The sequence below is a fragment of the Glycine soja genome, chromosome 4 (genome assembly GCF_004193775.1).
Source record: "Glycine soja cultivar W05 chromosome 4, ASM419377v2, whole genome shotgun sequence".
In the NCBI taxonomy this organism is placed as follows: Eukaryota; Viridiplantae; Streptophyta; class Magnoliopsida; order Fabales; family Fabaceae; genus Glycine; species Glycine soja.
The window spans coordinates 25277907-25290584 of NC_041005.1; the positions used below are offsets into that span (position 1 = coordinate 25277907).

General features: G+C 30.8%; 1 protein-coding gene across 1 annotated transcript; it reads left to right on the top strand.

Moving 5' to 3' along the window:
- The first annotated feature begins 917 nt into the window (after positions 1–917).
- On the top strand, positions 918–8271 carry LOC114410689 (RING-H2 finger protein ATL52-like). Its single transcript, XM_028374635.1, has 6 exons — positions 918–1019; positions 2892–2975; positions 3075–3254; positions 3483–3542; positions 7344–7354; positions 8064–8271. Exons 1-6 carry the CDS (start codon positions 918–920, stop codon positions 8269–8271), a joined length of 645 nt encoding a protein of 214 aa, XP_028230436.1.
- The last annotated feature ends 4407 nt before the right edge of the window (positions 8272–12678 follow it).

Below are 12678 nucleotides of genomic sequence, written 5' to 3' on the forward strand. Positions count from 1 at the left end.
AAGGTTGTAAATCATCAGCAAAACAGGCCAGGAACTGTGGTTGCAGCTTAAGTTCCCAAAAGGATTCATTCCATCGGAGGCGAGACCAACCCTTAGGTTTCTGGGATCTTGTCCAAATTCCGGATACAACTCATCAATTGACTTCCATTGAGGAGAATCAGCAGGAAGACGGAGTAATCCATCTTTAATCCTCCCATCAGAATGCCATGTTAGGTTTTTTTGCATCTTTTTCATTAGCAAACAATCGCTTAAACCTTGGTATTACTGGAAGATACCAACACACTTTTGATGGACAATCTTTATATGTGTTTGCATCAACACTGCTTTCGTCAAACTTCACTTTGTAACGTGACGCTCCACATGTAGGGCAACTGCACATTTTAGAAAATTGATGTCTATACAAAATACTATCATTAGGGCAAGCATGTATTTTGTGGTATTCCATACCCACAGGGCATAATATCTTCTTTGCCTCGTAATGGTTCTTGGGTAATGTGTTATCTACAGGAAGCATATTCTTCAATAACAAAAGTAATTCGTTGAAGCTTTTGTCACTCCACCCAAATCTTGCTTTCAAATTCACCAAATCTAAGACCGCTGATAACCGTGTGTACTTTGTGCATCCCATATACAATGAAGTCGTAGAATCAGTATCTAAGCTTTCATAGTAAGGTGAATGTGCTTGCCTAAAACCCTATTGTCCAAGATCATGTAGCATGTCTTCTATACGATCACCAACTTCTTCGTCAACTGGAGCAATCGAAGGGGTTGATGACATTTGTGGTAATTCACCATGCCAAATCCATTTCGTATAATTTGGACTGATACCATCACATATATGATGTGTTCTAATGTCATCCAAAGATTGTCGTCGTCCATTCAAACAATTAACACATGGACATAAGTATAGTCCACCAATGGGTGCTGCATTATGTTTGGCAAATTGCAAGAAATCTTCAACTCCATTGTCATACTCGTCACTTATGTGTGGTCTTGTCATCCAACTTCGATCCATTTTGGTGCATTGCCATAGCCCGCACATTAACCGATATGCATGTCAACCTCTCTTTTTCATAAAAGGTATGACCCTACCCCATTCGAAAAGACAATTTTTTACTTCATTTAAACAAACAAGTTAAGACGGTTGTGTTAATTTTGACAAAATTTCGACAGCATTTCGCTTTGGTCTCCAAGTACACAACATGAAAGGGGTGACATCAATTCTCGCCTATCATGTATGCACCCAGAGAACAAAGCAAGATGCATTGCTCGAAATTTAGTCAAAAATAACACAACATACTTAACTTATAAGTCAAAATGAAGTAAAAACAATTTGTCTTCCCAAACTGTCCAAACGGACAATTCAAGATTGAATACAACAATTGATCCAAACTGTCTGTATTAATCGTTGTATTCAATCTCAAACGGGGAACTATGGCTCACTCAATGAATTACAATGTACTACTAAAGAACAGTAACATGTCAACCATTGCCTATAATACTTAAGCACATAAGTGTGAGAATCACATACATACCTCGAACGATGATAGTAAGGAAATCTTTGTTGGTGGGGATGCAACACTCAATGAGATGACAATATGCTAAATGGAAGTGTATCAACTATATTGCTATCCTTAACAGTCGCCACACGCCTTAACAGTAACACCTGCATCATAGCAAAGCTTGTAAGACCACAGTATAAGTAGTGTTGTAGAAGTGGAGAACAACCAACCCCTTATTGTAGCCCCACAGTATGAATTATTGCATGAATAAGAACAAAAAAATATAGAAGAAAACACTTCATAAAAGATATCATCATCAAAATACTATAGAATATGATTTATTTAAGCAGTTTCTGCTTCAGCAACAGTGAAATTGTCTCTCGCAGGTCCTAGTTCATGAAAGGGATAAAATATTTGATAAACATTAACTTACAAGCAATAGCAGGTCAAAGAAAAAATTGTTGGTGCATCATTCAAAACTTCTATATTTAGTTATATATTTTTAATTTTAGTAAATACACCCAAGTGAGCTTTACATAAGTTGATCATACATATAGATAGTTTATATTCAAAATAAACAGAAAACTGTATAAAAGAAAACACATAAATTTACATAGGCAACATCAAATACAAAAGAAGATTAAGGACAAATACTCAAGAAGTAAAAATAAATACTAACATGTAGCAAATACACATAAATGTCTATTACGTGCAAAGCTTTGCTGGCCCGGGATGCCCCCTATATGTCAAAGCCAATTCCTATAAGTACAAGTTGCTTCCGAATGCATGAAAATGACTCTTAATAAGTACATTTGTGAAATTCATAATGCTCTATATATCCCGTTGATGTGCATTGGTAAAGACAGCACCCAGACATATTGCTGCTTATGATGAGCCACTGTCTAAGGTGTAATACTTCAAGTTCCATGGTTTGGCAATTGGATAGATTCATATAATCATATTATTTCATTAATGGCTAGTAGCTAGACACACTTTAAATTTGTGTTGTTGGTCACTCACTAGTCTAAGTCCAAGGGCTCTCTGAGTTCCTTTTCTAGTTGGTTCTACTTTCTACATATTACTGATTCAATAGTTAGGTCTGAGGTAAAGTTATAGTTACATATTTTGTTTGTTTACGCAAATATTTGATTTGAAGATATGTTTTAAATATCACAATAATTGTGTAATTTCTTTTATAAAAAGTAGCATTTTAGTGTAAAGTGAAACATGAAATGAAGATAATAAAAAAGGTTTTCTCCCAATTCTAAAAATAACAACTTACAAAAAAGTCCTAAAAATATGTATCATAGAATCAATGTTTTAGGTTTAAGCCAACTAGCAATAACATTCTCCCATTTCTGAACTCTTAAATTTGATGTTGATATGCAGGTAGCCCTATTGAGGAGTTTATTAAATGGAAAACTATTTATGGAATGGATATGTCCAGCTGTTGCACAAGCCTATCATTGTCATGTAAGGATAAGTATACAAAACTTGTATAAATGTCAAATCAGTAGCCCCCATTAGAGTTCTCAATATGATATCAAATCTTAGATGAAATTACTTTTTCAGATCAGTGCACATGCAACAACTTACAGAGAAGAATCAGATATTTACAATGACAATATTGTCAGGGAAATCACAGTCGAAGGGGTGGCTTGGAATATCATTCAAAAGCCTCCTGTTCAACAATTCAATTCCAGTAAAATGTTCAAATTATACAATGACTCTTGCTGCTCAATATGCTTCCAGGTGAGGAATTCTTTTTCTGAGCCTGTGAAAAATGCATGAGTTCAAGAACCAAAAGCAGTTAAAAAAAATCAAAATGTTACTAGACTCTGAATTTAACATACAGATGCCCACATATATAGTGTATAATCTTCCTTCATTTTAAGGTCAGGTATTTCTGTTCATTAGTTTATCATTACCTTGCCATACACAATGACATTAACCCCATTATCTTAAAATTATATTCTGCAGGATTTTGAGGATGAAGAATTTGTGAGGACACTTCCAAAATGTGGCCACTTTTTTCACTTAGTTTGCATAGACAAATGGCTAGTCCAACAAGGATCATGCCCCATGTGTAAAATTTATGTTCCAGATTTATGAGTTTGCTGTTGAATTGTAGTCGGAGATATCGGTTACATTTTCAAAGAAAAAATTGCGCATATAATAGCCTACTATTCTAGGGTTATTATTTATTAATAATCTCTTTTTTCTGTTATCTATTATATAATATAGTGTTGAAATAAACTGTCATGTGATATTTTTAAAAGAATAAATATAAATAATAAAACACATATACATTTGACAATGTTACCTAATTTTTGTATTATATATCACACAATCTCAAATTACCCCTCTTTGCGATAAAGTTATTGATTTTTATAACAATTATTTAAAAATTTATAAAAATAATTTTTAATTTGATTTTCAGTTTATAAAAATTTGCATTGTATATTTATTGAACTCTTTTTGAAGTTTAATTTATTAATGAACTTAGTATTGATATGTATTTTTCTTCATTCTCCAAATGTACGTAAACATAAATAGAAGGGTGTAATATATATTTCAAGTACTTTACTTAAAGCTTAAAATAATAAATTAATTTTTTCTAGTTATTCTGTTCCAAAATACTATCAAATAACGTTAATGTGTTTCTTATTCTCCAAATGTTGGAAACAAAAGAATGAATAAGTATTCCAAAACCCCATTTTTGTATTAGAGATCACATGTATTCTTTCTGTCTGATAATAATTGTTATTTAAATTCGGGACATATCTGGAAATCTATTGAAAGGAACTCATTTTTTAAAAAAAATTATTTAAATGTTTATTTTAGAAATATTTAATAAATAATAATTTCCACAAAAATTACTAGTTTAATACTTAAAATTAAAATTTATTTTTATTTCAGATGTAAAAAAAAGAAAATATAATAAGAAAACTGACTAAAAAAATTATATTTCAAACCTATATTTCATAGGACGTGACACTTGTCATGGTTTAAATCTGGTAATGGATTTGTGATTTCATTTTTGGAGTTTGTTTACTTTTATTGGGTCAGGATTATCGGGCCTAAAACAGTTTTTTAACAGCTTCTGATGTTTTTGTTTACTTTTTTCAAAGTTCATTTAATTTTACACACACTTTGTTCTTGTTTAAAGACCACGCGAGACAAAATTCTTTGATAAGCTTAATAGAAACTCAGCCCAAATCATAAGCTTGATAGCAACAATCTAAAATTCATCAAGATCAAATTGAACTAAAAACATGCGCAACTGAGAGACAATTTTTTGGCATAAATGTATCCTTATTTGCTTTTATTTTTCTCCATAATTAATAAGTCAGCAATAAAAGGAACATAATGGATTTTACCAATTGAAATTAAAATATGCAATGCAATGATCTAGCTCATAAGGACATTATCACACGATTAACAGTAAAGATTTTATGAAATGATTTGGCCAAACAATGTTTTCCAACACTAACTATCTCCGTAGTAACAATGGTTTTATGGAGTACTATATAGAAAACTGCAACGAAGAAAAGTGAAGCATAAAACATAACTAACCGTGCTTACAATTGTTGTTTGTTCAGTGATTGTCAATGAGTTCTCTGAAGGCCTCCAGTATTCTCAGGTTCTGATAATCCAAACGTGTAAAATCTTGAATTTAAAGGGTATGAACTCTCCTGCATATATAAAAATGGAAAAAATTTATGCTTTTTACTTGAATACAATGAATCTTTCTAGTAGCCTTCCATTAAAAATGAAGGGACAAAAACAAAGTTTCTGATCAAATAATGAAACACAACTACAGGATATATGTACATTGAAAAAGAAAGAAAATAAACAGAACAATTTGTATCAAATAAAGGCTTATCTAAAAAAAATTTAAACAATGTATAGATGACACTCTTTTGTCAGAAACCTGAGCATGTGAAGCACAAAAAAAAAATGAAGCTGAACATTCCTAGACTAGGTGAGACCTTAAAAATATTCAATAAAGCTTCCTATTGTATTATAAGGATAGTTATTAGTTAATGCTGTTGTAGTGAAACTCAATGTGTAGGTTCCAACTCTCACTTTGATTCCATTCTATCAAACAATTGAACAAGCCACTCTACAGTCTGCATAGTGAGTTGAAAGCAAATTAAATAACAAGAATCAGTGCAAAGTCGATGAAGCACACAAACACAAAACACAAGCTTCTCGACACTAATATCAATCTGCATACAAATCTTTTTAAATCTCGAGAGAACTTTGGATCCAAACTTCAACAGAGCTCATTGTTCCTCCATAATTATGAACACTGATAAAAATAAAGCATAATAACTTACAAGTTTGGAGTTTGTTATATAAGCATATGAAAAAAAATAAAATAGACTTTATATGTCAACCTTTTCATTTCATTTCATAGTTGAGGAGGCAAGGGAAGCAGAAAGTGATTTATTAGAATTTTAGAATAGTAGTCACACACATATATATTTTAAATAGGAAAAACACGCTCGAATTCAAATCCTCCTCTATTCTATTTATACTCGCCCATCCTTCTCACATCTTCTTCACTCCCACGCAGTAATAATTACCTAGTTTCTTAATTTATCACTCTGCTCCTTCCCTCCACCTATTTCCTCCCTTGTTCGCTTTCCACCCATTAAACAAAAACAGAGTCCCCACCCCCTCCTCTTAATTTCATTCATCACAACACACTAGCTAGTGTGTGTTTGTGTATTATTCAAAATCATTCTCATAAACACACATATAGTAAATCCATCACACCCTATTTTGAGTTCCAATTTAGTTTCCCACCTTGGTTTTGGATTTAAGCTATGGTGTAAGATTACTTTGCGTGATAAAAATTTCTGGGTGTTTACCTCCTAGATTAACTTCATTTCCTAATCAACGAAGACGTACTCATAACAAGAACATGTGCGAATCAAAATCAGAGCAGATGCATGATACGGAAAAGCAGACAGAATTAGGTGGGTTATTAACAAGACGAGGTTCGACGACAATAATGTGGGATGTGATAGGAGAAGCGAAATCCCTATGGGAGGTGGCATTCCCGACAGCACTCACTGGTCTAATTTTCTACGCGCGTTCCATGGTCTCCATGTTGTTCCTAGGCCACCTAGTGGAAACATAATGTTGAAAATGTTCCCTAATTTTTGAGTAAGAAGAACATTTAGGAGCAAGTGGTAACGAGAAAGAACAACTCACCAGTGACGACGGCGTTGGGGAGATACTCCGGCGAAAGGCGGCGAGGGAGCTGAGGCTACGGTTCCACGGCGGCGGCGGGGGTGGTTCTTTGAACCTTTAAAAGGTTATGTCAATCACTTTGCGGCGGAAAGAAAGTATGTATATAGAAGCTAGAGGCAAGGTTTCAGCGCGAAAGGGCAAGAGGTAAGCAACAGGTGCTGACAGCTTAGAAGCCACAAGCAAGGTTTGAGCGTGAAAGGGCAAGAGGTTCGAAAGGGTTACAAGCGAGACTAGGGTTAGAGAGAGTTCAGCGCGAAAGGGGAAAGAGGTGAGGTTCAGTGCGAAAAGGGAAAGAGGTGAGGAAGCGAGAAACGATTTATTTTAACCCAAACAAATTAAGACGGTTTTTATATTATACCCGTCGTACAATTAATTGAGAAAGCACATTCTAAGGCGGTTTTAATAATCGTCTTAGATTTAATATCGTAAAATCCTATTATTGTTCAAATAATTACAAAAAAGCCACCGCACATCTTTTTAAGGCGGTTCCCCAATAACCGTCGTAGTGTCCGTGTCGTAAAACGCCATTTTTCTAGTAGTGAATTATCTGCTGTGGTTCTGCTTTTAAATTTGCAGGTTAATTTGGGGTAACTAAAAAAAACAGTAAACACATTGAAAAAATCTAAAAAATAACAACGATTTTTACTAAAAACCGACGTTGATGTTTACAAACAACATCAGTTTTCCCAAAAACCGATGTTAGCATGCACTCACAACATCAGTTTTTATAATATTGATGTTATTGTTGAACATACAACATCAATTTTTACCAAAATCCGATGTTGGTTATCAAAAAACAACATCGATTTTTAGTAAAAACCGATGTTGTTGGATGACAACCAAAATCGTTTTTACGAAAACCGATGTTAATATACAAATACAACATTGGTTTTTGCAAAAACTGATATTATATGTATAAGTTAACACCAGTTTTGGTAAAAACTGATGCTAATATGAAGATATTTGACTTTTTTTTTGTGATTCTTACTATATAACATCAATTTTTTGAAAAAAGAATGTTGTCATTTTTATCTCAACATCGGTTTTGGAAAACCGATGTTAACGATATTACTTTCAACATTGGTACTTTCAACATCGGTTGATAACCGATGTTGAAAGTCCTTAATAATCGATGTTAAAATCCTATTTTCTTGTAGTGGGTAAGCTCATAAAATTATGAAAACCTACACATAATAATTCATACGTCTAAAATATGAAACCTTAATATTCAATAAAGACAATAGACAAGTTTATAAAGCATATACTTCTACAATAATAGTTATGCCATATATGTAGACTCAACTCCATGGAGATCTCCAACATGTGGACGAATCCGTTTGACGTGTCTCTTAAGCATGGTGCAGCAGCAACTACAGGGCAAATCCGCAAAATGACACATGCAAAGAAAAACCATTGGGGTGACACTAGATATGATCTCAGAGCAATTGGGGCTTCGATAGGAAATATGTATGTGGGGGTCACCACCACAACATGGAGTTTGTAATGGCTCCGGCTTCATGTGGATTCACACATCTATATATCCTCAAGGATACCAATGGTACCACCACTAGCCTTCCCAACGCTTTGTAGGCGTTCCTCGACAACTCACACATGCTACTCAATAATATATTTAACGCCATTGCTTAGATTTCCCTTATGTGGATTAGACATATTCAAAGGTATGCTAGCCACCTCTCATGGGTTGGGCCTCTCCACGGAATACTAAGCAAAATTATCACCTTATTCTCAAGGCCTTGAATAACGAAAATCCTTTAGGATTTTTCAATAACTATTTGTCTCACATTTTTTACACTACTAAAAATGTTGAACAATATATGCTAATATGTTTTTGTCTAAGAGACAGCTACTAATTATTATCTTATTCATCAAGGATATTAAATCCTAAAATTATTATATTATCTACATTGCTTAAGAATTTAAAATGTCAAATAATCTACTAATGGATTTATTAAATAAATATTAGAAAATTCCATTAAAAGGAAACTTAAAAATGATAATTAAATTAATTTACTTTGCCATTTTTTTAAAGCCTATTGTAGACTATTCTAGAATATTTTAAATACATAATTCACATATTTGTGAATAATAATTTCTTTTCCTTTTTTTTTCCTAGAACATATCCAGTCACTTTCTCTAGATTTTATTAGGACTATTCTTACTTACAAAATTCTCTTTTTTCCTATATAGTCACTAAAAAAGAGCTATCATAAAAGGAAACGTTTTAAACTTTAAACAATATGCCTATCTATTTTGAGCACGATTCATGTTTTTTCCAATCGTTAAACTTATTATTTAATGGTAATTATCATCATTCTATTCAGAGAGAAAAAAAATTCAGTTTTCTTTTACTTTTTCTTCTTATAGTGCCTAAGGCAGAGTGATGTTGTGTAACGGTTGCACACTCTTTAAGAATAGATTTTTAGACAATTTATTTATTTATTATTATTTTTATATTGTTTATAATTCATTCAAATAATTACCTTAATATCTAAACTTAAGTTCTCAGTTTACATTCTTTTTCTTTATCATAATATCTAAACTTGAGTTCTTAGTTTAAATTCTTTTTCTTTATCTACCTATGGAAAGTTAAGTATTTTATTCCTTCTAACTTCGTTATCTGTTTTGAACCCATTCAATAGGACTCAAACAGTCCCTATATGGCTCACAATTCTACTCCTCATAAAATGATATCAAAATCTCAAATGATTCACGGTTGGTACTTTATAACTTTGCAAGAATAGGCATAATATATATCTATAATAATCTTTCTACTTTAACATGTAAAAACAATAAGCATGTATAGACTTATATAGCTTAGCTTCCATTTCGGGTATCATAAGATCCAAACTTCACGCTAATTTTTTTCCCTATGCGCATAATGATCTCACCAACTCCAATATGCATTTTCTTTTGATCTTTTTCCTTGCGAAAACATATTAAGATCATATCTTCTATCACCAAACCAACAACACTCAATATTTTCCTATTTACACTAAGCAATCAATGTAAAGGAGACAAACAAAGAGTCGGCTTCCTTACCTCAAAGAGATGCTAAAAGATAGAGGTTTAGATGAGTGATAGGTGAAGAAGTTTATCACTTTGGACAGGGTCTTGAATAAATCATCATTAATTTAACAACAAACCATTCCCATGAACAACATAGAAAATAGAAATGGTTAGGAGAAAGAAAACTGTCCAGATTTGATAAGGGAAAGGGAAGAGAAACATTAAGAATAACTTACCAATAGTATAGATCAAGCAAAGAAAAGAATTACATGTTTTTAGCTTTGGAATACTCCTTGAACTTATAATTATGAAATTGGAAGTGTATGTATTTTGAGAAGTGAAAGAAGAAGAAATATGAAGGAGAAGAGGTATTGCGGACTTCACCGTACATAATAGAATAATAGAAGAATAAGTAAGAAGATGTGGTTTGCTTCAGTAATTTATAAGCCTAAATATATATATATATATATATATATATATATATATTATAGTTTACTTCTACATAAGAAATCTATCATTGCCTAAAACATTTACACCTGCACCTCCCTTGCAAGTTGCTCCACATTGCACATGGACTATCATGGCTGCATCCAACAATTGTACACATGTTGCATGGTGGCATCTCTTTTATTGCACCATCTAATTTTTGTCTCTTAGCAATAAAGTTATAATATTTTTATTACATCTATTTGCATAGAACACCTCTTGTAACACATTTATTATAAAATCAAGTGAATGAAATTGAGTGTAGCAAATGCCACATTTTCTGTGTTTTTCCTTTGACCGTAAAACAAGTGCTTATCAATTTTTTTTCTTTTTAATTGTTCTCACTGTTGTGTATTCTTAAACTGGTAGTGCATAACTCAATTTTGTTTCTAATAAAATTTTCTATTGAATCTTACACACAAAAAATTCACATATTTATTAATTATTCTTTAAAATTAAATTAAACTAACTCATATAATTATTTTCAATCACTTTATCATGAATTAGAAAAATCACAATGTTACATTATACGGGTAATCATACTAATTATAAAACATTAATTATTTTATGCATTTTAAGAAAGTTGGTTAATTTAATTTTAAGCAATAAATTTGTCTGTAATTGTAATATTTTTTTTAAGAAACCCTTAAATAATTAATGTATATGGAGAGAGAATATTAGTAGTGGTCTTTTAATTCTTAAAATTAAACTCTTTCTTTTTTCAATCATAAGAGAGAGAAAGAGACAATCGGTATCATTTATGATACATGCACTTATATAATTAAGGTTATTTTGATAAAATATAATTCATGCAACGACCAATTAGAACAGAGTCATATGAAAATGAATAAGGAAATATCTAAATAATCTCTTAAAAAAGGGGATGAAAGGACTATAATATTTGTTGGAAAAAATATTTTCATTAAGTTTAGAAATTGTATCATCAAATACATAATTATTTTTTAGAAATATACTTTATATAATATAATATACACTCCCTCTATTTTAAAATAATAGTCTTTTCAAGTCATGCATACATATTAGAAAACATTCAATTATAAAAATTTAGACAAAAATATCCTTAGTTTTTCAACTACTATTGGCATTAATTGTGCCACTATCTACCAATAACAAATATATTCTATCCTTTAGGCCTCGACCAACATATTTTTATGACAAATGTGTTTTTTTTAAGGCAAGTATTTATTAATCTTCTTAACTAGATATAAGAGTATTATAAAAAAAATAGCTATATAAAGTCAAAAGAATTACTATTTTGAAAAAATGAACCTAAAAAGACTACTATTTTGAAACAGTGAGATTAATTATACTAATATCAATAATAACACACAAAAATTTTCATGTTAAAGGATGTCACAATTTTCTATCACAAAAATCTAAGTGCTCATGGTAAAAATATATTATAAATTATTTTAGTAAATTTTATTGTTATTTAATAAACATATTTTGAAATTTCAAATTAACTAAATTAGGGTTATTGTTTAATTCAAAATTAGGAATCTAGCTCCAATATTATATAACATAAGTGCTTATTTATGTATAATTAAAATTTAAAATAAGTAAATATTTTCTAATATAAGTTATATTGTAATCAGAAAATTGCAATAAACATATTTAATTATATGGGTTAAGTTTGGGATTTAAATTGCAATATAAGATTACTTGTAATTATTGAAAATTTAATATTGAAATTCAATTTAGAGATAAAGATATTGAAAAGAAAAAGAGCTGAAATATTGAGAATATCTAATAGAGAAAATGGGGAGAGTGAAAATCTCATTTTCCAAATTATGTATTCTTACAAGTAGATATGTTAGTGAAAATTTTAATGAATAAAATATTTTTCAATGTTAGATGTGTATTTTCTATTTCTTTTGAAAAAAAAAAACAGAAAAGTAATCACCAATAATATTTATTTGAACCTGGAAGCAAACTTGTATTCATATGAAGAAGCATATTTATTTTGTTTCATTCTTTAAGAGAGACAAGCCTAACATGCTGATTTTGTAAATCATATAATAAAAACAAAAAGTATTTAAAATTTTATTTGGCATTAAAAAGACACTGCATAATATTGTGAGATAACTAATTTCGTGCTTTAAAGGAGTTTAATTTGTTGGTTAATAAGTAATGTATACACATTCCCCCACCTTTGGATTTATAATTAAAAGAAATAGAAAACTAAAACAAAAGTTTACCATGAAGAGGGATTGAAATTATTATATAAACTAATTCTTACATAAAGTATCAATTGACACCAAATATTGTACCCATAAATAGATCTAAACAGTTGCTTAATGATTTGTAGTTTCATAAAAGTCACTAACAATTATTAACAAATTTTGTTCAAATCATTACCTGTAGATTGCAAACACAT

Bases quoted from the DNA above. Each gene is read 5' to 3' on its own strand.
- LOC114410689 (XM_028374635.1), top strand. From the start codon at position 918: ATGGGTGCTGCATTATGTTTGGCAAATTGCAAGAAATCTTCAACTCCA. The intron at 2,976-3,074 runs GTAAGGATAAGT...TTACTTTTTCAG, and splicing joins CACAAGCCTATCATTGTCAT to ATCAGTGCACATGCAACAAC. The intron at 3,255-3,482 runs GTGAGGAATTCT...TATATTCTGCAG, and splicing joins GCTGCTCAATATGCTTCCAG to GATTTTGAGGATGAAGAATT.